The sequence below is a fragment of the Periplaneta americana genome, chromosome 5 (genome assembly GCF_040183065.1).
Source record: "Periplaneta americana isolate PAMFEO1 chromosome 5, P.americana_PAMFEO1_priV1, whole genome shotgun sequence".
In the NCBI taxonomy this organism is placed as follows: Eukaryota; Metazoa; Arthropoda; class Insecta; order Blattodea; family Blattidae; genus Periplaneta; species Periplaneta americana.
In genome coordinates, this window is record NC_091121.1 from 99,260,065 (window position 1) to 99,287,486 (window position 27,422).

At 35.5% G+C, this 27,422-nt stretch overlaps 2 protein-coding genes across 4 annotated transcripts in view; one reads left to right on the top strand and one right to left on the bottom strand.

Annotated features, from left to right (window-relative positions):
• LOC138700043 (neuropeptide CCHamide-1 receptor-like) overlaps positions 1–27,422 on the top strand; it is a 172,226-nt gene that overhangs the window by 61,974 nt on the left and 82,830 nt on the right. The window lies entirely within an intron of this gene.
• Positions 5,748–16,831, bottom strand: LOC138700039 (neuropeptide CCHamide-1 receptor-like). Its single transcript, XM_069826334.1, has 2 exons — positions 16,733–16,831; positions 5,748–8,811 (listed from the first exon to the last, which is right to left on the bottom strand). Exons 1-2 carry the CDS (start codon positions 16,745–16,747, stop codon positions 7,825–7,827), a joined length of 1,002 nt encoding a protein of 333 aa, XP_069682435.1. The 5' UTR covers positions 16,748–16,831; the 3' UTR covers positions 5,748–7,824.

Consider the following 27,422-nt stretch of genomic DNA (forward strand, 5'->3'; position numbering starts at 1 on the left):
GGACACATGTTGTAATGAACTATTTTGATTGTCTACATGTGAGAAATACATACTTAAAATTATGCCCCGTATTTTTGAAACACCCTGTATATATACGAGCTCGCAGACTATTTCCTTATGCAACAACTGCTCTGAAGATGACCACAACACAGCGGTCGAAACGTCAGCCACCAACACCAAGACAACGCGGTAGAAGCCCTGAAGCTTATCCACACACCATATTTGTATTAGACTTTTTTGTTTCAGCAATTATGTCATTTTGGTTCGAATTCGCCCTTCAAGTTCGATGACCGTCCTACCTTCCCCTCCTTCCTCTTGATTTATATAAGAAAGAATTTAGAAGAAATCTTGTAAAATTTTATATAATTGTAAGCAGAAATAATTTTTATTACAAATTATTATTAAATATCAACAGAAATATACGTGTAAGTAAATCACACTCTATATATTTTTAAAATGCATAAAAGTGTTTACTATACCAATTACCGACAGGAAGTTTAATTACATTCTTCACGTAATATGCAAATAAATCACAGTTGCTCAGCAGTAATAGATGTGAGACTATAATGATGATGAAAATAGAGTAACATCAACACCATAATATAGATTAAATTCCTATTTACTTGAAAATAATAGTTTTATTTTCATAACTTATAATATCCAACCAGTTTATAAGTAAAATATGTTCATTTTCATACAACACATTATTTAGCTTACAATATCCAATCTGTTAATAAATCAAATATAATTATTTTATTTTCATACCACACATTATGTTCGGTTCATTTTATCGGGTATGGCGAAGTTCGATCTTTACTCTACAGTAAGAGACCTGTCACATCTATTCGATCTTATTTATGAAAATATTTTGCTGTCCTCTTCTCCCATCCCTTCATGTTTTAAGCCCCTTAAGGATCTGAGTATATATATATATATATCTTGCGGTATTATGATCATATGCGTTTTTATAAAGATTTTTTTACTTACTAGCTGAAATCACCCGGCATTGCACAGGTTGTCCTTTTCTGCTTCTTTTTTTAATTGAACTGGTTGTTAGACTTTTCGGAAATCTCAGAAACACAACTATAGACAACCAAAACGAATTGTCTTTAATAAGCGTTCCTCGTCCATAAAGATGAATCTTTACATAGCGTCACTTACATGAATTAATGAACTTCTTAGCCAAATGCCTGACAGGATTAACTCAATTCAAAACAACTACAGAAGAGGCAACGAGAGAAAACATTTCAACACGTGCCTTACTTTCAAATGTGTTTTAATTTGTTTATATGTATGTATGTATATATATATGTGTGTGTGTGTGTGTGTTTATTTATTTATCCCGGCGTAGTTAAGGCCATCAGGCCTTTTCTTCCACATTATCAGAAACACAAATAAAATAATAAAAAAGTCAAACTGTAAATAAAGTACAACCAAACGAACATATGTATAAAGACTACAGTAACACAAACTTTAAATGAATTAGCGTTGTCTTGAAATTCAGTAAAACAAAAAAAAACAGTCCTGGGTCCCTATAGGCCCACTTAGCTATGTATCAATGTTATACAGATCTTACATTTTTTGTCTGCCGGTCAGTGACTGTTAAATGTCAAGTGGATTATCTTAGTTATGGGAGTCAACGTATTAAAAGGAATTGCAATCTTTCTGCCGTCTCCTTTCCTCCCCTGGAAATGTGACATTGCACAGAGACAGAGATAAAATAATTATAAGATCTATACATTGATTCTGAAGCTGTGCATTTCACGTAATATCATGTCTGTGTGTGCTTTCGCTTGAATTTCAGAGACAGCTGACGATGAAGAGCGAACTCCTTTGTTCCCAGTCTGAACCCGTTGAGGTATCATCGAGAGCCAAAATTTATCTCTCTATTAAAGAATCAATATATACGTATAAATATATTATTTAATTTATATTGGAACATTTTTTACTCGTTGACCGCTGTACGCTAATTTTTTTTATTATGACTTGAGAAACTATATCTCACAAATTCAGAACATATTATATTAATTCTTATTTTATATACAGAATTCAGATGGGTAATTCCATGCAAAACAGTATCACGAAAAAACATTCGTATCCCCAAATTTGTTAAAAATTGTACATTCAACTCTTTATTTCGTATACAGAGTGTTTCAAAAATACGGGGCATAATTTCAGGTATGTATTTTCCACATGTAGACAATCAAAATAGTTCATTACAACATGTGGCCGGAAATGCTTCATTTCCGAGTTATGGCCTTCACAACATTTAAATTCACCGGAACGTTTTTCTTTCCGCAGGTCGATGTCATTACAGAAGATGTTCAAAATGTCCACCTCCTGCTTGAATACAGACCTCACATCGATGTCTCATTGACCTGCGAAAACGATCCCAAACTCCAGGAGTATTGCGTATGCCCTCAGAACATGCCACAATTCGATTCCGAAGGGATTCCAAATCAGGCACCGGAGACGAATAAACCAATGATTTTAAATGGCCCCACAAGTAGAAATCGAGAGGGTTCAGATCAGGTGAGCGTGGAGGCCAAGCAATTGGGCCACCTCTATCTAACCATCGATCAGGAAACCTTCGAGCCAAGTACCGGCGAGCCGTACCACTGAAGTGTGCAGGAGCGCCATCATGCAAGAAGTGAATGTGTTGACGATTGATCAGAGGAGTGTCTTCTAAAACATGAGGTATGGTGTTTTCCAGGAAGTTTGTGTACGCCTGCCCCGTAAGTCTGTTTACAAGTACATGGGGTCCAACTAATCGATCACCAATGATACCGGCCCACATGTTGAGGGAGAACCGCACCTGGTGATGAGATGCAACAGTTGCACGTGGGTTTTCATACGCCCATATATGCTGATTGTGGAAATTTGTTATGCCATCTCGCGTGAACTGTGCTTCATCTGTAAATAATACTAAGGCAGGAAAGTTCGGATTTACACCACACTGCTGCAAGAAGCACTGACAGAACCTAACTCGTGCAGGATAATCTGCTGGTGACAGGGCCTGTACACGTTGCAAATGATAAGGATACAATTGATACTCTTTCAACAGTCTCCAGACAGTCGTATGAGGAACATTGACTTGCAACGCTAACCTTCGTGTGCTGGTAGAAGGAGTCATGTTCACATCCTCCAGAATCTCCTCCTGTACTTCTGGAGTTGTAGATCTTGGTCGTCCCCTTCCCAAACCAGGAGAGTTAAATTTTCCATACTCGCACAGACGGTAATGGAGACATACAAATGTCTTCCGATCTGTACATTGTCGCTGTAGGTACCTCTCCTGGTACAAACGACGAGCCAGCGCAGCATTGCCGTCCGCCTTACCGTACATGAAGTGTATCTCTTCCAGCTCTTGATTTGAATACATGTCGCACAGTCTAACGCCTACACAACACTTCGCCTCGGAATGAACTGTCAGAGTGCCCTCTTAATGTCTCCTTTGACGGCAACGACCTGCGGAAAGAAAAACGTTTCGGTGAATTTCAATGTTGTGAAGACCATAACTCGGAAATGAAGCATTTCCGGACACATGCTGTGATGAACTCTTTTGATTGTCTACATGTGGGAAATACATACCTGAAATTATGCCCCGCATTTTTTAAACACCCTGTATATTAATTATGTACAATATTATGTTTGCGACATCTACCGTTTAAATGTAATGGGTAGTTAAAATAGGCCTTTTTATATTTGAGCGCACAGCTCTATTTTAAATGTATTTTCTGACCATAGGAATAATTACAATATTTTTTTTAAATATCGTTAGATATCTTACAAAATAGGTTATTAAGATACTATAATTCAGTGCAGCTCTGAAAATTGTGTTTAAAGATATTCAAAAATATATTTAAAAAAACGCCATTACTTAAAATCGAATATTTCAATTCACATAAAAAAAATAAATGACAATTTACTGAGCATTTTCATTAGGTTGTCAAATTTTGATAATGGTATCTTCAAAAATAAGGAAGTTATAAATTAAAAAACCTCGCCGTGTAAAGGGTGATCTATGCTGCTGCGCCATGCGCCATCACTGCTGCTGGTCACTGCGAGAAGGTTTCCGCGTTGACGACCGGTGCGCGTCACACGTCTGATTTCAACTAGTTGCGGTACTTCTGATGAAGCAGAATAGAGTTTTATTGCAAACTTTCCATTTACTGGAACCACACAATGAACACTTCTTGTTCCGGGAACAGTCTTAAGGCCGGCAAATCTTTGAGGATTTAGATTTTGTAACTACTGCATCATGTTTTTCAATGGATGTGAATGACACAATAATTCCCTGTATATTGCATTTTGACCAATCATACTGTACAGTCCTTTAGGAGTTGAAATTAGAGTTCCTGGCTTTTGCAGCGAGTCGCTTGATTGTACCCCTTATACTGTCACTGGGCCCTTTACCGTGACTAGTTCCAAAGAAATACCACTCCGCAGGTATTTGAAAATCGTGTTCATGATTGAGTAGATTAACGGAGTTCTTTCGTTCTTTTATTCGCTAGCTGCTCCATCACTGAAATCATATATTTTAAATATTTCGGTATTTATTTGTTTCAGATGTTTTATCATTTTCCTTTAAAAACATAAACTATTGCACTATCGTGAACTAAGCATTCCGAAATTACTGAAAAACAAAGTTTCTCTAAATTACCACCAACTGAATTTCTGTAATATACCGTGAATGGGTGTATTGTTGCTTGAGAAGTACTCCAGTGATGATATTATGTAGCATCCTGAATAATGAAACTGTAATTCTCTGAAAAATCACCAATGATAATGAACTCACTGGGCTTTATTTCACTTTTCAGCCACTTTAAATAATTTGCTTGGAACTTTGCAATGAAGATGTATACAGTACCTTGAATTTTTTAAGCCAACCAATGAAGTTAATGGAATTTACACAGTCACTTTTCACTGTAATCATATTGGCCCTGTCAGTTGTCGTCCATTCCTTGTACTAAATTTCTCTGTAACAATGACGTCAATATTTCTGATAGATTTCTGATAGATACATTTATAGTTCCTTACGTTCAGGAGCATATGATTCTTCTCTTGTTGAATTTCCCGCCTCTGTTTGTAAACATTCTTCTTCGCTTGTTGATTTGTCGACAATACTTTCAGTTCCAGCAACTTCACTAATTATTTCAATTTTTGAAATCTTATATAAAAAGCGTTCTCAAATAGCATCACCTACCACTAAATTCGGGACCTTTTTACACATGCTACTTGTGACTTTTCTTTTACAGACTTGTGACGAATGTTTTTAAAATCCGAAAGTGTTGCAACACCACAGATGACTCCAACTTTTCGTCTTTAATTTAGGCATATTGAAAACTTACAACTTACAGTGACAGAACAGATCAAAATCGCCGTCTAAACTGAAGGGAAAAAGTTACAATGACAAAACAGATCAAAATCACCCTCTAAACTGAAGGGAAAAAGTTGCGCTGAGATTATAACAGGAGAAAAACAAACCCTCACGTGAAAACTACTAGCGTACCGTTGAGCGGATGTCGCAACATATGGCATTTGTCATATCGATCGCTAAGCACGCGTGTGGGTGTCTGGTATCAGCGCGTGACGTACACACAACTTTGATTCTTAATGGCAACATTTGCAATCTTGGTTTATTTAATATTTCCCAAAGTATTAGAGATCCCATCATAATATTTTTGTAATAGATTAAGAAATTGTATATCTCACCGTAAAAAAAAAGAGTACAATAAAAAAATATTCGATTTTAAAATATTAACATTTCTTTATTTCACTGTAAGTTTTAATACACTCTGGAAGTAAAAATCCATAATAACTCAGAAGTAAGTTTAAATATATAGAGTCATCATTGTATTGGCACAATTTGTACGTTGATACAATGAAGCGTTCATTTTAATAATATTTTTAACAATAGTCTACATATCAACTCTCCGAATATTTCACCGTTCATTACTTTTCAACCATTGGCGAGATGAAGTTCAAATTAGGCCATTTAACTATTTATTATTATGACATTCATTTACTAGAATATTGAAAAAAAATCCAGAACTTGACGTTACAAATTTTAAAATTTTGTATGGAATGACCCAGATATAATGTAAACTTGCAATAAGTCATTTTTCAACATAAAGATTAATATTCTGAGAGACGTATACCGGTTTTTTTTTTTAGAAATTAAGAGATTGTTATTTCGACAACGCATAACATATTACATTGGCAACATGATTATACAGTTAGAATTTTGCAGTAACACATTTTCGGACATGAAAAACAATACGTATATTATAGAATTAATACAGTGTTATTTTCAGTGGGCTTACGTACATTCACATACTACATTAGCAATATGACAATAGTATCATTGAAGTGCTTTTTGATATGTGTAAAATCTTTTTTTTTTTTTCACTCCTTTGTATAAAATATAGTTGAGAATGTGAAAGACACGCAGTTTTTAAGTTAATATTTGCAACTTCGAGCGACTGTCGTTGAACTTCATTTTAATAAATGGCCATTACAAATGCTAGTCGCATTGAAATTGCAACTGTTTAAAATTGAAAGGTATTTTAGTGGGTATCATAGAAATACACGGGATAAAAACATCTTCTCCTTTCGTTTTGACAGTTAATATTACGTTTTTCATGACATATATTTTAGAATTAATAGTGTGTTATTTTCAGTCGTCTTACGTACATTCACATACCTACTACATTAGCAATATGACACAAGTATCATCGAAGTGCTTTTTGATGTATGTAGAATCTTTTTTTTTTTCCTACTTCTTTGTGTAAAATATAGTTGAGAATGTTGAAAACGTGGAATTTTTAAGTTAATGTCTGCAACTTTAAGCGGCTGTCCTTGAGCTTAATTTCAATATGGCCATTACTAAATGCAAGTCGCACTGAAATTGCTGTTACTTAAAATCGAAAGGCATGTTAGTGAGTATCATACGAATGCGTGGGATAAAAACATCTTCTTTCGTTTTGCCGGTTAATATTGTCACTTCTTAGGTTTTGAATGAGTTTTTTCACCCAATTATTGTTCCATTGCATAATTTTGATGGATCAGTATTTCGCAATAGTGCTATTGGTGATTCAATATTAAGTATTAAATTATATAGTAGCATTCCTTGTGGTTTCGAAGAATTCAAGATAAAACAATCTGCTCACTATCTACAACACCGTAAAGATACTTATTGCATGAATTATCCAGTTTTAGCCCTCATGATGTGTATCAACAAAGTTATTTAATACGTGTTATAATTTCCATGGCCTCCTGAAAAGTCGATGTTGAATACAACAGACAATAATAAAGAACAATTGACTATAGATGATTGCATTTTAGTATTACACACGAATGTTTGATCATATTCATTTTTATTCTTCACTTTTTTAATCAACTTAACATCCATTTTAACAATTTTAATATAGCCTATGTTTTTCTCCTGGTCATGAAGGTTAAATGTGCAAACTTTGGCACATAGGCCTATTCATCAAAGCGTGTAGATTTGTATAGAGAACATACATACATACCCACATTCTCTTTTATATATTAAGATGAACTCTTTTGGTGTTAATTCAATTCTGCACATAGTGAAACGTGAAAATCCTGGTTCCCATACCGCTAGAAGGAATACTTTAGAATATGAAATCTCATATTTTGCCGTCTCTAGTTATTGCCTTATTGACAATATTAACACAGAGAAGAAGAATATTATACGTCAATCAAGTAGGATAATTATGAAAAGAAAAGGAAATAAGAAATATATGTAAATATATATATTCTGAAATTATAAATTAGGCCTATAAAATACTGTACTCCAACTTATTTCATATTAACACATTTGCATCTACAACAAAAGAAATATTTTCTAAATAATGCCTTAAATGTTTTACTACAGAAATACAAAGCTAAGGGATTAAAACATGCATTAGCGAAGAGGAAATACTTCGATATCACAAAAGTAAGGCCTACAGAGTCTTGAGTAATTTTTGGTATGATCCAAAACAACACAACGCAACACAGTTCGTAAGGAAGAAAACAAATAACGAACAATACAGACAAAAAAATCACAACATTTGCACTTCTGTTTCTTTTTTGGTTTTGTACTGTATCTTGGAATTCCTTTACACTTCTTTTCAATCTTCTAGCAGTTACAAAGCTAAACACAAACATCAAAAGTGGTAGAAGAAAACAGTAGAAAAGAAAATTGATTAACACCATTACTTTTGTCGGGTACGGATCTTGTGCGGTCCAGGAGCACAAGTATGTATACACTCCCATTACTAACACTGCTGGAAGTGATACTAACATTGCTAGAAGCCATATGGCCAAGATGTAGACTGCGAGATAGATATTTGAAGTGTTTGAGCTGTGGCGTTGAAATGGAATGGTGATGAAGAAACGCTGGATACTAAGAGCAACCAAAGACAAAGCAGCGGCCGCTTTCAGTGTCTGTCTAATTGCCATATCTTCTTTACATCCAATCATCACCAGGTCACGTGGATGACGCGAGCACAAGAACTGTAGAGGACCGCTGATTCCAATATTCAGGATGTCACAGATAACGAGATTCAAGATCATGACGTTTGCAGGTTTTCTTATTTCTTCGCTACGAATGAACATAATAATAACGGCACCATTCAACAAGAAACCGACGACAAGGTAGATTGAGTAGACAACAGGATCCACATATCTTATAAAAACGCCCATAGTTGTGTACTGTTGTTCAGAATTCCCAACTTCAGAAGCATTTTTTATATCAGTTGTTAAGTAAGGTTGGTCATCTGCTTCACTAACAGCAAGTAGTGACTGTGAAGAGAATTTTCACGATATAAGACAAAATTATAGCTCTAGCTGCGATTTGTGTATTTATAACTAAGTAGCCAATCTGTGAGTTAAATATGATGAGTTCAAGTTTGTCTTATAGTTATCCTCACACATACACAGAGTGGCCTACTTAACTCTTTCACCTCCGATAGCGTGTGAAATATTTTATATACACACAAATCGACATTTACAAGTTAAATTACATCGAATGGGATATCTGATACACGTAATGTATTTTTTGTACATGAAATAATTTTCAAAACACTACAGTCAACTTTCTTTTCTTAAATGGAAAACAATTATGTTTTGTATTTTAAATGTTGCAGAAGTTGTGCACACACGGTTCGATGTTTTCCATGTGTAACTTAAATTTCAATAAGTACCGGAAAAAAAATCGAATCGTGTGTACACTACTGACCGGACGAAATCGATTGGAATAAACGCCAGTTTTGAGAAATTCCCGCATCATGTCCGACGGACGAATCACATACTGTATGCCTTCTCTTCACATATACTGCGGAGAGATTTGGTATTTAACCGAGGCGTGTTGGTGCACAATCTAGTGATCAGAAGTTGTGCACCGTCACCTCTCCTAGTCCCGAAGTACAAATTTTACACGAAAATTTCTGACCCCGCCGGGAATCGAACCTGCATCGTTTAGTATGATGGCAGACGCGCTACAACAGAACTAACGCGGTGGACTCATCTTTTTAAATTACAAATTTACAGTTATACCGAACCAACCTCTTCTTTTCATTGAATACGCAGGAACTCTTTTCGATATTAAACTTTTGTGTAATGAGTATTCAATGTGAGACATAACTGCATAATTGAATATATTTTAATTTTCTGAATTTAACACCTATATATGTAGCTCTTTGTGAACTAATATAACAGGGTGTCTCAAAAGTAGATCGACAAATTAATTGTGGCTGTTTCCACAGAGAATAGAAATATTTCAGTGAAAACTCCAAAGTCCTATTTCAAATAGGCTATGTTATTATTATCATTCTGTGAATTTGTTAAAAGCCAGTCCCAATAATAAAAGTTACAAAATTTCTGAAGGGCTTAATGAAGGCAAAATATATGTGTTATTTGTAGGAAAGACATTTTCGATGTTTGCTTTATTTCGCCCAAATGATGTTCGCTCTTTAATAGTAAAATGTATGCAAACTCAACCTAGACAGTATACATAGAGCTGCTCTCTGATTCCGCGGCAAGTTAGAAATTGAACATTTCGACGCCAGGTAGTAATGGAATAGAATGAAATTTACGAGAGGGGAGCACTAGAGATTCTCATATGTAGTCCATTGTGATGATAATTTCCAGCAAGACTCACATTGAAGAATTATTTCTACAGAAAATGACGAAAATTTAAAAGATTCAAACTTGCAAGAATAAGGACAAACCCGGATGCTGGTACAGGGACATCATTTTATTTTTACTAACATTTCTAATATTAACCTGACTATACCTTTGGATTAACGCTTGAGAACCGGAAACACCGTTTGCTACCCCGTTCCACGACTGGAGTTCGATGATACTGGCACAATATTAAAACAAATCACTTTACTGCCCGTGCCTCACTTCCTGAGCTGTTTCTTTGCGGGGCAAGATGCAGAGGGGGTGAGTGGGAGGTCCTGGGTACCACACGTGCCTACTACCCCACGTTCAACACATCGGCCTTTTCAGGATTCCTTTCGTCAGCTATGGAGCAAGATCAGCCATGGACAAGCGAATGTATAGGCTGTCCCCTCACAAAACAAATTATGTCCTACTTATCAATTCCTGTAACTAAACACTAATACCAGTTGTAGACTACAGTCTCTACTTTAGATTATCGACCTAATGGCGATTACGGTTATCACGTGTACACATCCGTAAACTCTTTCCTCTATGGCAGTGTTCCTCAAACGTTTTTCCACCTCAAAACTCCTTTTAATCTAAAGTGTAACTGCGGAATCCTTGTAATATTTTATTAGTATTTAATGGTTAACAGACAAGTGAGAGCTAGTTTCTCAATAATTCTGTTCAGTGGGACGAATGTATTTGGTTTTTAAGCCTGCAATCTGGTTTTTTGTCGGAAAGTTGTAGTCTCATTTATGCTATACTTTGTATTTTATCTTTTCGGTATTTTGTTTTAGTGGACACATACGCAGAGAATCCAGTGATGAAAGTGATAATTATTATGGGTATTTTCCGTTTTAGATGTGCATTAGGCCTAAACATATTGTTATTACGCATATTATTGGAATATTATTATTATTATTATTATTATTATTATTATTATTATTATTATTATTATCGGTGGTTTCATGTTGTTATTGATTCATATTTTCGTAACATTTATATATTTTTATAGTACCCACTAAGTATAAAATAGCCACCGGAGTAGCCCAGTCGGCTAAGGCGCTTGCCTATCGATCCAGAGATGAGCTCGGGCGCGGGTTCGATTCCCCCTTGGGTTGATTACCTGGTTCGATTTTTTCCCGAAGTTTTCCCCAACCGTAAGGCGAATGTCATGTAATCTTTGGCGAATCCCCGACGTCATCTCGCCAAATACCATTTCGCTATCATCAATCCCATCGATGCAAAATAACCTAGTAGTTGATACAATGTCGTTAAATAACCAAGTAAAAAATATAAAATAAAATTTAAAATCATATAGGGCTCACGGAACCGCGAAACATACTTTGAGAAATGCTGCTCTATAATAATTCAGCAATTGTCCAGACTGAACGAAGAGTGGCCTAGTGTGTACAAACATCGCCATCGCCATCAGAGACAATAGCAATAGTGGTAACCACGATTGGAGTCTCCAGTATTATAACCAGTAAAGACCTCTGCAATGCCATAAGTTAATGTTTTCAGCACATGTAATATGCTGCCGTGCCGCACGCTGCAGCTGCCGTGTCGGTCCGAGCAGACCTAAGAGGCGTGGTTATAAGCACTAGGGAGCTCTCGGTTCAGGACGTGAGACACGGGCAGTACTAGGTATAGGAGGGAAGAAAAGTAGTTCTACCATTTAGCCTACGTAAACTAGGAAATATCGCGATTTTGAGTTTGATAATTTTCATTAGGTTTTTGTTTAATCAAAATACACTACTGTATTAGCAATACGTGTTTTTACTCATGAACTGAGCTATCCATTCGGACGTATTCATTATGCAGTATATATTATTCTGTCTACAACACATTAGCGTACAATTTAGAGAATGAAGTTAAATTGAAAAATAATCATAATATCGATATTTAAACACATTTTTGAAAATGGTGGCCGTTCATTTCGATACAGGCTTCAGTTCTAATGTGCATATTATCGCACTAAAACTATTGTATGTAATTCTAATTACCAGGTTCGTACTTCGTACTAGTAACTCATGTTGAAATAATTCTGTACCTACTCTATAAAAGATTACCTTAGGTATTGTAAATTCAATCTTCACTTCTGCCCGATCCGAAAAGATAAAATGACTTAGACATGCTATCTAATGTCCGTCAATTGGTTTTGTCGCAGGGTTGTAGAAAGGGGGGAAATCACGTGACAGTTAATTACTTAACGAGACCCATTTATTTAAGTTATATTAAACAGTTATATAATATTACGTAGACGTCCAATTCCTAACAGAAATTAAAGTTTTCAGAAAAGACCTAAGACAGCCCAGCCACTAGCCTTTACAGAGGGGCGAGCAGAAGCGGGTGGGGGAAACGGGGATGCGACGTAGGCAAACGGACGACAGTACCCGTGCGAAAATATGATTCAATATTGAAAGTTCTTTCGTCACTTGAAAACACAAACATATTTATGAAACATACTACACTCACTAATTCAGTACTATTTACTGTGGCCGTAAAGCGAATTTCACTGCACACGCGGCCTTGTTTCTGTGTGGTGGGAGGTTGGAAGTTTACTGGTAGAGGGGGTGAGAGTGAAGTACATTAAAAAACTCAGGCACAATGAAAATTGAAGTAAAAATAAAATTATGTCCCTGTATATGTGTATAAAAACAAAGTATACTTTAGTTAAGTTTTATTTTGAAAAATTCACCAATATGTAAAAATTTTGAAATGGTGTCACGATATGTCCTATTGCGCATTTATTAATGAATGGGTAGTGTAATTCACAATATAGTAATAGTTCTTATTGTTTGTGTTATAATTTGAAATAATTGTTATTAATAACTATTGTATAGCCTAGTATTAACTTCACATTACTGTACAAACTTATTCCATGTACAACATACACCCCTTACTGAGTGTGTTTCTTACACCCTACAACATTCGTTCAAACCACAGCGCTCGCAAAGTGAAATCTGATAGACAACAATTCGTAATCTTGGCCGTGTCCTTGACATGCCTATAGTAAAAAAATGACCAATACGTCTGATGTACACCAACACACTGTCTGATCACTAGGCCTGTGACATTGGAGCATGTTTACAGTGAAAGGAAGCCAATTCACTACAGAATATACACAGAGTACGCAAGTGTATGTGTGTACGGAGACGACACAACGCCGCGGTACAGTTCATTCAAGTATAATACAAACTGTCGTGAAGTGTAGTGCGCTCCGCAGTATGGCTCAGAAGGAAAGAAACACGTCTCGAAAACTACAATATTTAGTTTCACTGCATGGTGCAGATGTATTTTTCATTCTAAATAACAATCTGTATTGTAGACTTTGCAATGTCAGCATTATGTCTGCTAAAAACAAGGAATATAACGTTCAAAGGCACGTAAGTACAATGCAACATAAACGGCTGGAACAAGGAAATGTGTAGAAGGACCCTATATCAAATTCAACATTTTATGAAGACATGTGTAAGGCATTTATACCTGCCGGCATATCGTTTAGCAAACTCGCAAATACGGCGTTCCCGCAAGTTTTTACAGAAATACACTAGAAGAGAAATTACACATCAGACTACGTTACGGAAGTACTATATCGAGAATATTTACAGCACATGCATTACTGAGATCAGAGGTAAACTGACAAACCAACACATCTGGTGTCAATTGATGAGATGACGGATGATGTTAGACGGCATGTATTTAATGTCATTGTTAGGGCTCTGGATCCGGAAGGCCCTGCTGGATTATACTTACTGTCGTGTGATGTGATAAATGTTGTGAACAATTCTACAATATGTGAGATTTTTCAATATGCAATGCAGTTATTATGGTCATTAGGTATAGAGCATGACAAAGTACTTCTAATTGTTACCGATGCAGCATCCTATATGTTAAAGACAGTAACTACGTTGAAAACAACATACAGAAAAGTAGTACACATCACAGTTCACTCTGTCAGGTAGCTAATATTCTGTCGGGTGATTTCGAATTGAATTATGTCAAATATTTCACATATGCACCTGTCGTTTCGCAGCGTTTTTGCATTCAAATCCATACTAGACAGTAGTAGACACGCATTCGCTTTCGAAACTTTGAGAATGCATCTTGTTGTTCACTGTAATTACAAACTAAACACGCAATAGACAACACATCTAAGCCCACATGTGTTGAATGGAATTTTATAATAGTTGAAATGAAGTTAAATGAAGATAGAAAGTTATTCAGAGGGATGTGTGTGTTATTCTCTTGTGCAGTGCAGACTGTAGACTGTAGTGAGCTGGCTTTCTATCACTGTACACATGCTTCAATGTCACAGGCCTACTGATCACAAATCCTGTTTGTATTATATCTCAAGAACTATTAGATTTAGAAAATTTGATTCTGTTGCCTTTGTGTTTCTTTTTAATTGAAGTTCATTCCATTAAATTCTGTAGTTTCATTACCGAGATAGCTTTATCCTACAACAGACCAACCAGTAAAATCACTTTTTAGGGGCAATTAGATATTTATTTGAATTCAATTATAAATTTAAAGTATTAATTTTGTTCAAAACTAACCGACGCTGAGCTTAACATAAAATAAGTTAAAAAACAAACAAAACATTTTTATCATTAAACGAGTATTAAAATAATTGTACATTTTTCAATAAAAAACTAAATACTATTCTACTATCGCAGAATAAAAATGGATGGAAGAAAATAAAGCAAGAACTCAAACACAATGTTCAGAGTGTAAAATAAGATATTAAATATTCAGGTATTTTTTGGGATAGTTTCAACTATTTGCTTGCAGATGACACCAAAATCTCAATCTCACAAATTGTTAAATGGTCTGTTGTTGCATACCTCCATTCACATGGTTGTATGTACGAGTATGTAGCAGAGCGTACTGATTCTTATTTTAAAAAAGCCACAATTTAAAGCATCGACGATGAAAATACTTAGTGGCAGTTTTGAAGAAATCCACATTACACTATTCTTACCTCAGAATTAGGATATAAATATTATAAATTACTTAAGTATGTAATGTTTAGTCATATTGCATTATATGTAAGCTTCTTAATCTCGAAAATAATATAAATCAATGAATATTATTTCAAGAAAGTAATATTTGAATTCTTTTTTCTAATTAAATATGTTTCGTTAATCTATATTTTCATTCGCTTATCAGTATTTTGCTTACAATTACATATGATTATTATTATTATTATTATTATTATTATTATTATTATTATTATTATTATTATATTATTCTAGTATTGATACTAATTTTGGTTTGTAATTTTATTTAATAAGTTTCCATAATATAACTTTTAAATTTTCAGTTTATATGGGCCTACAACTCCTATATGTTGTACATAATAGGTTATATGCCGTAATCAAATAAAAGCTTAAATAAAAAAATAATAAATAAATAACCAAGAAGTAAATAAATACATAGATAAGTAAACAAACAAACAAATAAATTAAATAAGTAAGCAAGTGAGTAAGTAAGTAAATATTTGTATATATATATATATATATATATATATATATATATATATGAATAAAAAATAAATAAGTCAATAAATTAATTTATGCTCGACCATGCCGAAATGTAGTAATTATACACTTGGTAGCAGCCCTTTAATGAACCTCATTAAAGTACACCTATTCATTAAAGTTCAGGTGTTCCACCAATCAGAAAATACCATTGTAGCAATATGAAAGCGCAAGTATCGATTTCACCAATTGCACAATAAATAACCTACATTTGAAATAAAGTCAGTTCTGTTATTATAATAATTAGCGTTAATTGTAAATAATATTCAAATGAATTCAATTTGTCATCTTGTTTTTCAATGTCTAATTCAATTTCAAGCTTATATCAAGATCAATGTTTATTTTACTCTCTAGACTATATGAAGGTCGTCGACATTTGTTTCTCGGAAAATAATCAATACTTTCGCGTCTGCGCACATCTCACAATTTACGAGCTAGGCTATTGCACAAGGTCAGTTCCGCTTCTCACTCAGATAACAATAACATGAATACTTATGAATAATTCGAAGTTAGAAATATGGTCGAGCATAAAAAGTCGTATGAAACTTGCCTATAATGGTAATTAAGACCTCGTATGAAAATTATGAAACTCGCTTGCGCTCGTTTCATAAACATACTCGCGTCTTAATTACTACCATTATAAGCTCGTTGCATAATGTACTATAACATTACTATTCTCAGGGTAACATGTCAAGTATTCATGTATCTTACTTTAATAAAAAAAATTTTTTTATCAGTTTTGTACAAATTTATAAACTTGTTCAGATGAGAAGAATATCAGACAGATTGTAGCTTATAAGAAAACGTTCGTTTTGTTAACAATGGAAGACTACAACTAAACTTTTTTGTAATATTACAGCACTATCTTCATAATATGTATGAGCAAAAATACTAGATTTGTGAAGTAAGTATTATGCACTGTATCTTTAATTTTTATGTTTTCCTGTCAACAGACTATAAATTTTCTTAATTAATCGCAATTAAAGACCAGTTTAAGTTCAGATACTTACAGATGTAAGCCACATTCCTTCTATAAGCGTATACCTGTGTAAGAAAACTTGCTTCAAGTTGTCAGACTGTGTGTGTCCTGAAAGGGAATTATCTCCATTCTCTAGGTAGTCCTGACTATACCGGTTTCTAATCTGAAGAAGGATACAGGGAAAGTCCCGAGATTAATACTGTGTACAAAACGTTACATCAATTGAATTTCCGAAGAAAATTACACATTCTTTCCGGTATAGTGAATCCAATTTCTAAAATTTCTTCAGATTTGAAAACATTTCACTAAAATTAATTAAAACTACTAGTGAATCCGGTATGTAATTTGACGCTACCACGGTTTTTAAGTGGTATTACGAGTAGTGCTGCTCAGCGGAGCGAATACTACTGACGGAGGAATCGAAGATTACGAATAAAGCTCTCCTCCGATGATCTCCGGTACAGAAGTAAACGGAGGCAAGGGACAATCGAAGAACGAAATTCTGAAGGACGACTGGGAGGCCCACCGAACGACGAGACTGGCGGCAGTTGTCGGTGGGATAAAATGACTCTGAAGCGGGTATTCGACACATGAAGATTCATTCATTCAGTTTAAAGTAGTAGAATTTTGTCAATTGTGTTATTATTAAAATTGTTTACAATTTAAATTATCGGTATTTTGAATTTTGTGTACTATTATTATTATTATTATTATTATTATTATTATTATTATTATTATTATTATTATTATTACTTACAAATGGCGTTTAGAGAACCTGGAGGTTCATTGCCGCGCTCACATAAGCCCGCCATCGGACCTTATCCTCAGCAAGATTAATCAGCCTCTACCATCATATCCCACCTCTCTCTAATCTATTTTTATATTATCCTCCCATCTACATCTCGGCCCCCCCATAAAGTTTTTTCCCGTCAGGTCTCCCAACTTACACTGTATATGCATTTCTGGATTCGTCCATACGTGCTACATAGACTGCCCATCTCAAATGTCTGGATTTAATGTTACTAATTATGTCAGGTAAAGAATACAATGCTTGCATTTCTGCGTTGCGTAACTTCCTCCATTTTCCCGTAACTTTATCCCTCTTAACCACAAATATTTTTCTAAGCACCTTAGCTTGTGTTCCTCTCTCAAAGTGATAATCCAAGTTTCACAATCATACAGATCAACCAGTAATATAACTGTTTTATAAATTGTAACTTTCAGTGTTTTTTATAGCAGACTGGATGACAATAGCTTCTCAACCGTATAATAACCGGTATTTCTCATATGTATTCTGTGTTTAATTTCCTCCCGAGTATAATTTATATTTGTTCCTGTTGCTCCAAGATACCTGAAGTTTTCCACTTTTTCAAGAATGTATTTCGAATATTGATATTCCTATTTCTTACTATGTCACGAGACATAATCATATACTGTTTTTTAGGGATTTATTACCAAACCTATCTCTTTTTTCTTGCTTCAATTAAATTGTGGTGTTTTCCCTAATAGTTTATGCATTTTCTCCTAACATATTCACGTCATAGGCATAAACAAGCAGTTGATGTAACTTGTTCACTTCCAAATCCTCTCTGTTATTCTGAATTTTCCTAATGACATATTCTAGGGAAAAATTAAAATGTGAAAGTGATAGTGCATCTCCTTGCTTTAGCCCACAGTGAATTGGAAATGCATCAGACAGAAACTGGCCTATACGGATTCTGCTTTACGTTTCACTAATACACATTGTAATTAATCGAACTAATTTCTTAGGAATACCAAATTCAATAGGAATATTATATAAAACTTCTTTCTTAACCCTGTCAAATGCCTTTTTGAAATCTATTAATAACTGATGTATTCTACTCTTATACTCTCATTTTTCTCCATTATCCGTCAAATACAAAAAGTCTGATCAATAATGGTTGTATTACGCATTGATGATCTCCGATAATAATTTAATTCATATATGGAGTAAATATATTATTATATATTATTCGCGCGCTTGCTTTGGTACGTGAGCCGGCGACGCACTGTTGCCAAACTATGTAGATTTCCATGTTAATTTTCTAATTAACCTGAACAGTTACATCACATCTACCATGTACACACATAAGTTGATAATCACTTATCACAAATCAGTGTTGTGAAATACTGTATCACAGACTGATGTTTACGAACAAAAAATCCGAAAGAGTTGCGATCGGACTCAATTCGGACTTAATATTTTGACAATGTACGGGATTCCGTCCACATGCCCGGTTACCTTAACTGTCGATAACCCATGCTTTATAATTGCTGACAAGAACACAGCAAATATAATCGGTGTAGCCTACTCCTGGAAGCTGCTTTGCATTTGTACGCCATGTTCGAAATGTGGCATTTACAAATAACAGTCCATTTAGCAGTCATCCAGCACGTCTTGTTTCGACAATAGAATCACGACTCACACATTGAATTATAAAATATTCTGCAATTTTTTACTTATCTTATAGACGTAATAATTGCCGGAACTGTGATAGTTTTAATTGGTTAATTTACGACATTTAATCAACTGCTATGGTTATCTAGCGTCTGAATGATATGAATTTCATAATGTTAGCGAAATGAATCCAGGGTCCAGCGCCGAAAAGTACCCAGCATTTGCTTTTACTGTGTTGAGGATAAACCTTGGGAAAAATCTTAACCAGGTAACTTTTCCGAACCAGAATTTGAACCCGTGCGAGCTGGTTTCATGGTTAGGCGTGCTAACCGTTATTGTACAGTGGTGAACCATTCTCTCTAATGCATAAAATATTTAGTTTAAATTCTAGGCAGAAACTGGACTTCGTCTCTATCGTTTGTATTGAATTCTAGGCACATGGTCCGTTTCGTTCAATTTGTGGACGACTGTTATTTTAAAGCTTGAGCATGGATGAATATAATGGGATGCGAAACTGCTGTCAGTACCATCTAACATCTCGCGGACGTAGTAACAATACCAGCGCCCAATATCGTAGGTGGTGAACATTTGAACTACGTGATTGGTAGGTCCCCCACAGTTCTCCACTTATCCGTTAGGGACCGTTATTTCAGAAAACAAGATGGAAGTCAGAAACTTGCCAAGAAGGCGAAATAAACGTTCTGCCCCTGGATGTAAGTGATATGTGTGTATGCTAAACTGTGATATTCCTAGAAACTGTAAAAATAGTGTTGTGGAATGTATTGTAACACATTACACACTAATACAGGGACATCATTTTATTTTTACTTCAATTTTTATTGTACCTGCGCTTCTGAATGTACTTGACTCCCACCCCTTTCACTAATGTCCTTGCTAACGTCAGTCACACAAACTTACGGCCGCTGTTGCTAGCAGTGAAGTAAACAGCACAAAGTACAATGTGTTTCAGAAATATGTTGCGTTTTCTATAGAAGAAAGAGCTTATATTATTGAAGTTTATTTTCACACAGGTATGGTGTGTAGCATAACTGAATTTATCTGTGTGGACTTAGCACAAGTGAAGATTAGAGTTACCGAAAGTACGGTACCCTATAATATGGTACGGTACTTGACAGCATTATTTAAACAAGAGTTTTGTTTTACTATTTGTAGGTATGAAAGACGATAATGGAAACTGGAATTACAATGTAACCGAATGTGAACAACAGTTTTTCTTTATTTTTTTTCACAATTTCCTGATTATATAATTACGGAATATTTTCGTAGAATTGTCATTAATCTGGTAGATAAATTTAGAGCAACAGAGTGTACAGAAAGGAAAAAAAGTGTAAGATGGCCAACAAAGGTGACAGAAGATGCTGTAGAATATACTAGGGAAAGGATGCAGCGAGGTCGTAATAAGTCGGTCAAGAAGTTAGCTGTAGAAATTGGGGTTTCTTACGGAAGTGCTCACAAAATTCGCAGGAATAAATTAGGTTAGTAATATGCTGAATAAAGTAGACATTACATAATATATATATAACCGCCTGGAGACTTGAGTTTGTGAAAAAAAATTGTTACTATTCTACTGTTTTTTGATAAAATACTGTGAAGTAATGACCAAACTGAAAATAGTAATACTATATTTCCCTGTAACATAAATGGATACACTACTTTTCTCTCCTCCTATAGCTATTAAAATGATTTGTTTACATATTGCACTAGCAACTCCAAACTCCTGTAATGGAAGGGGGGGGAGGAACAGTGTTTCCGAGTATAGCCAGGTTAATGTTAAAAATGTTAGTAAAAATAAAATGATGTCCCTGTATAATTTCATTCATTGTTCTGCCCAAAGGCAGGTATTTATAATTATTTAAATCAGCGGTATCAAACATGAGCTAATCGGGCAGACCTCGCTCCTTCCGGAAAAACGCTGCCCTCACGAGGGCAGCTAGATAAGCGTTCGGGTATGTTCGTGCCAGTGACTTCAAACACCGCATAATATGAACAGATCGACTCGGTCACTACCCATTGCTTTCCGTAGAGAAATGGCTCTGTCTGAAGTGACTAGGAAATCTAAAAACTATGCGTTACGAGAAAGTTTGGAAAAAGATTATTTGTTTATAGAAAGTGGAACTATTAAAGTTGAGATAAAGGAATTTTTAGACAGTCTTTAAGCACCCAGTACCAGAGCTTATTGATGAGGAATGGATACAAGATTTAGCCTTTCTTAGTCATATCACTACGTCTTAGTCAAAAGCCGACAGGAGAAAGACAGCTTAATAACTGACATGTATGATAAAATTTAATCTTTCATCATGAGGCTCACGTTATTGGAAGTCCAGCTGAAACTCGGGAACGTTAAAGGGTTATTTGGTTTAACAGAAGAGCAACATCTAGATACAGTGAAATTTTGAAATATTTTAGAATATCATTTGAGCATAGATTCAAGGAGTTCAATCTTTTTAAAAAGGATTTTGAATCGTTTACAACTCCATTTTCGGTTATGTATAATGTGTATAGGTTATGTACAGTATATAATGTGTGTGATGAGTGTTCATTTATACAATTTTGTATTGTTAATTAGCTTTCGTCATTTTTAATATTTTACACTTTTAATTTTAATTTTGAGGCTCTTTAACATGAATATTACAATGTACAAGTTATTTATCATTCCCAAATATGAATGGGTACACACACAGTGCATGGAATATATCCATTCACAAAGCTTACTTTCATTTTCCTTACGCAGAGACCACTTAAAGTGTCACGGATTATGTACACTTAGCGACAAAAAGAATGGGCCGGCCGACAATTTCTAAGTTCCAGAGACATAACATTGTGCATGCTCGTCTCGTTAAAGCCATAGTTCACCAGATAACACATAATTAAACCATTTAAATTTGCTGTATTTTGTTTAAGAGTCTAAAATATGTAATAAAATCGAATGGCGGGTTGATTCTAGATACATCAGGGCCTCTGAAGAGTGAAATAATAATAAAATTGATAAATACAAAATCAACCAAAGCGAATATGCAGAGGAAAACCACGTATTATGCCGAACCGGCATTAACAGTCACAGTAGTAAGTCGTTACGCCATTGGTCTCTTGAACAAGTTGATAGTAGTAGCTCAAGTTTCGAATCTCCCCCAATCTTCTTTTTTTTTATTACAAATTTGCCATCATATGTCTCGCAAAGCTATAATTATGTGGCGATATCTCTTAGAATATGCCCAAACTCTAATAAATAATAAACCTCCCTCTCTTTTTCAAGCAATACTGCTATCTGTTAATACAACGTTCTGTCTCGTCATTACGCCTGAAGATGGCAAAGAAACAATAACTCATTGCCCTGGTTCGCATAGGTTATTCTGCGTATGCTACTCTCCGATAGGACTTCGATTGGAGAAATGTCATTTCCTCCGACGAGGTAATTGTCTCCAATAGCAACGATAGTACTGCCCCAGTTTATTGTATGAATGGCCACCGATACGATGAACGCTTCGTGAGACGAATTAAGAAGTCGGGTTGCGTGAGGGTGGCGTGTTGTGGGTGGATGTCATAAGGTGGGGCACGACTTCAGGAACGCATCCACGGGCGGTTTACGGCAGAAGTCTACGAACACATTTTGGCAAATGTACTGATCCCTTCCGCCCGAAAACGATATCGAGAAGGAACACTTTTCTTCCAGCAGGATAATAATCCGATACACACCGCCAACCGGATTGAAAGATGGTTTACGAGGAGGCGTGATGTCGACCCAGTCGACTGGCCTCCAAAGTCACCAGATATCAATCCGATTCAAAATTTGTGGGCTGCAGTCAAAAGGATCCTACGCTCTAATTGGGCAGAATAACCATCCGTTCGGACACCTAAGGAATTGTGGGACATAGTTCTAGATCGTGGGAGGAGAGGGCTAAGAATTTAGACCTGTTCCATAATCTTGTGAACTCCATGCCGCGCAGAATGAGGGCAGTTGTTGACGCAGGTGGTTTGTGGACAAGATACTAGTCCCCACCACAGGCTTTGTTTTGTTAATATATTAAAAAATTGTTTGTTTTTGTTAATTTAATTATTTATTTGTGTTTGATATGCGTCCGGTTTTTTAGGATATGAAACAGGTATTTTTGTTTATACAGGCCAGGTCTCACCTATTAATAGCCCGCAGGAGATGGGCAATAATATTTTTATAAGGCAGGCATAACGAAGTTTGTTAACAAATGCCATTTCACATTTAAACTAATAAATTAATTAAAAACTAAAATTAAAAATATAATTCTACCGTACCGAGAGGCGAACTCACAATGTCAGATTTCTTACCACTGGGCCACACACTGCTCACAAGGTTGAGTACATTATAGACGGACGACTTTCAATGAAGAGACACCACAGCAATGCCTTGCAGTGGGTTACGTTTACAAGAGTGAACCGCGCGACTGAACTTAGCATTTCTATCGACCAAGAGTCGGCCCATTCTTTTTGCCGCTAAGTGTACATGAAATATAATACGTTAATAACATGTTATGAATCAAAGGTGATGTGGGTGTACATCTTATCACAAAAGCGTTACAAGCAGCGCTCTCAAGGTTATATCGTTCTATGATCGGGTTCCTTCGGTTTCACAATGACTACCGATGCTTTGCCCAGAGCAGTTTTAACCTTGAGACCGATGATTTAAATTATCTAACTAGATTTTGCAGACTTTTCCAGTGCACTCTACGCTAGTAAGTTATAATCCTCTGTCAGAGGGGAAGAGAAGGCCAGATGACCTTATCTCTACTAGATTAAATAAATAAATACTAAATACCCTAACAATACAATTTCAATTATCCAAGCTTTTGTTTTCTTTTCTTTCCCATTTTGTTCGTATTGTAATTAGTTGTAATGGAACATAGTGTAAAATAGACCGTCTCTCATCTTCCTAATGGCTCCAATAAGAATTTTCAGTGGAAGATGATGTAAGTAATAAAAATTGAAATGTTTTATTTTAAATTAGGAAGTTTCAGAATACAGGAAGTATATGTTATGCACATTGTTAATCTTTTCGCCACCTGTTGCGCTGCTAGATGCGCGGAATAAGTAATTAGTTATTCTTTTCGCTACTGGGAGTGCTGTTAGATGCATGGAGTAATTAATTATCCTTATAAAAACAGGTGGCAGGGAGATCAGTTTCTACATTAGTGCCTCCAGCGTTTGAGACGGGAATGTCAATAAGTTTCGTATTCTATTATTCATCCATGGCTTTAGTTTTTACAATTTCGTCGCTTTCCAAGTTGATATCTTGGATACACCTACCTGTTGAAGTCTTTAACCATTTTGTGGGAGACTGTTCTACCCTATAAGCCATGGCAACTATGGCCAAACGGAGCATAAGTGGCACTCGTCGGACTCTGTTCGAGTCTTGGAAACCACTTCCTCCCAACGGGGCGAATGACATTTTTACCGTACTCAATGCTGTATTCCTGTAGCGTCTCGTATTAGAAGAGGTAACGTTTAACGTAACAAACATGTCTCTTTCTGAGGAAATTTGCAAGCAAAAAAAAAAAACACACACAAAAATATATATATATATATTATTTCACAAACAAATGGGAAGACCAATTTTTATATTGTGAAGAGGACTACCACATTCGATATTTGATATACTTTAAATCAACGGCCATAAGCATATTGCCCTCTCGGGCTAGCGTCTGTTACACGCGAAGAAGAGTCTGCACTATGGTGCATCCGTGGCTGCTGGCGGGTATGCTCTGTACTTCTTCCTGCTGCACGACGGGGCAAATCACGTTGCTCCGCTTACCCTTAACCCACTTCAGCGAGTGCTGATGACCACTGCTTTAAAGCGTAATGAGCGGTAAAAGAAAGCAACTTATCGTTAAAAGTAACAAAATTAATCTCTACGCAGATTCTTCGCCCAACAGTACATAATACTGTGGAATCCCGGCCAAGTGACTCAATTGAGTGCGCTCCTCGTATAATGGCAGTTGACGTAATATATGTCAACATATATGTCGAACATGGAGTCAGGCCACAAACGGAAAAATGATTAGAGGAGGGGGTTCGATCCGGTGCTGTGGATTGAACTTCGGCGTAGCTCAGTGGTTACAGCGCTTGGTACGTAGAACCAAGGTTCCGGGTTCGATCCTCGGCGCCGGAGCGAATTTTTCGCATCTAATAACCAATATAATCGTGTTTATACTTCATAGTGTTTAATGCCTTACATCTTATCAAATACGGAACTTATAAAGCAAGAAGGTCATGTCTTGCCACCGATACTAAAAATTCACTGTCAAGGGTAACAACATACACTTATACTCGGTTATGTCCGTCAATTGTTACCTTGACAATAAACAAGATTTACTGAATCAAGATTCGACTAATGTTTGGGACATGACTCCATAATCTAAGATCGTATTAAAGTGAGTTTTTTACTCGGTTATTCAACGACGCTCTATCAACTACTAGGTTATTTAGTGTCGATGGAAGTGTGGTAGCGAAATGGTATTTGGCGAGATGAGGCTGAGGATTCGCAATAGATTACCTGATATTCGCTTTACGACTGTGGAAAAATTCTGAAAAAACCCAACCAGGTAACCAGCCCAAGCAGATCGAACCAGCACCCTAGCGCAACTTCGGATCGGCAGGCAAGCGCCTTAGTCGACTGAACTACACTGGTGAACCAAAATGACTTTAAAAAAAGCATGTACCTTATAAGTGAATATTTACGTTGCAATAGGTTGTTATTTCCACAAAATAAACAATGCTTTGGATAATCGATTACTTAACTATCTTATGCAAATCTGGCTTTCATGTATAGCTCCCTGTAAAGCAGGCTTGAATAACTTCAAGGAAAAATTGTTCCGGGACCGGGTATCGATCCCGTGACCATTCGCTTAGCGCACGAATGCTCTCCCGACTAAGCTACCCCAGGGACTATACACGACACCGGTGTATAGTCTCTGGGGTAGCTCAGTCGGGAGAGCATTCGTGCGTTAAGCGAAGTGTCCCGGGATCGATACCCGGCCACGATACAATTTTTCCTTGAACTTATATTATCTGTATGGCATTCGAAATTACTTTATTATCACGAGTTATACCTAGAAGATTTACATTTTCAGCTTTGTTGTTTTTTAAGCAGACTAAGTTTTGTTTTCATTGAATAGTATATTTACTCCAAACCAAAGAGAAGGACTATGGCTGGTAAACCACAATGCTTGAACCTGTCCAAAAGAATAATTACATGCGATACACAATTAAAGGCACGAGACAGGTCATATAATATCTTTGTTGATACCATTTTCTTTCAAATTTATTCTTAATATACAAACAGACTTTTTCAATCGCCAACACTGTAGAGCTACTTCTAAGGAGACCAAAGTGTATTAAATTATCTCAGAGAATAACGCCCTGAAATTAATTACACTACTTACGATGCACTCTGATGAATATTGTTTTATGTAAATCATTTCATACTCTGTAGCGAACGCCATTGATTTAATTCCTAATATTTTCAGTTATTTTAAGAAAACAGTTTATTATGATAATAAATTATGTAAAGAATTTCAGTTTTAATCTTTAAATATGAAGAAATTCAATTCGAACAAATGTAACTTTTCGTTCTGCAAAGGAATTTTAAAACGTTATATTTGTTCGGATCATAATTCTGCACGTACATATTAAGGACAAAACTAATATTCTTTCAATAGCTTATTATCATAATGCACTGCTCTCTGAAAATGACCCAGCATATTGGGAATTAAATGAATGGCTTCTCAAAAACACGTTATCATATTTTTCATATAGAACAATATTTATCTCGAAAAGGAAGCAAAAACGAGCATGTTTGTATTAGACTTTTTTGTTTCACCAGTTATGTCATTTTGGTTCGAATTCGCCCTTCAAGTTCGTTGACCTCTCCTATCTTCCCCTCTTCCTCAAGATTTAGCTAAGTAAGAATTTAGAAGAAATCTTGTAAAATTTTATATAATTGAAAGCAGAAATAATTTTTATTACAATATTATTATTATTATTGAACATCAACAGAAATATACGTGTAAATGAAGCACAATATATATATTTTTAATACATAAAAGTGTTTACTATACCAACTAACGACAGAAAGATTAATTACATTCTTCACCTCAATATTAAAATAAATCACAGTTACTCAGCAGTAATAGATGTGAGACTATATAGTGATGAAAATAGACTAACATTAACAGCATAATATATAATAAATTCCTATTTACATGAAAATAATTGTTTTATTTTCATAACTTATAATGTCCAACGAGTTTATAAG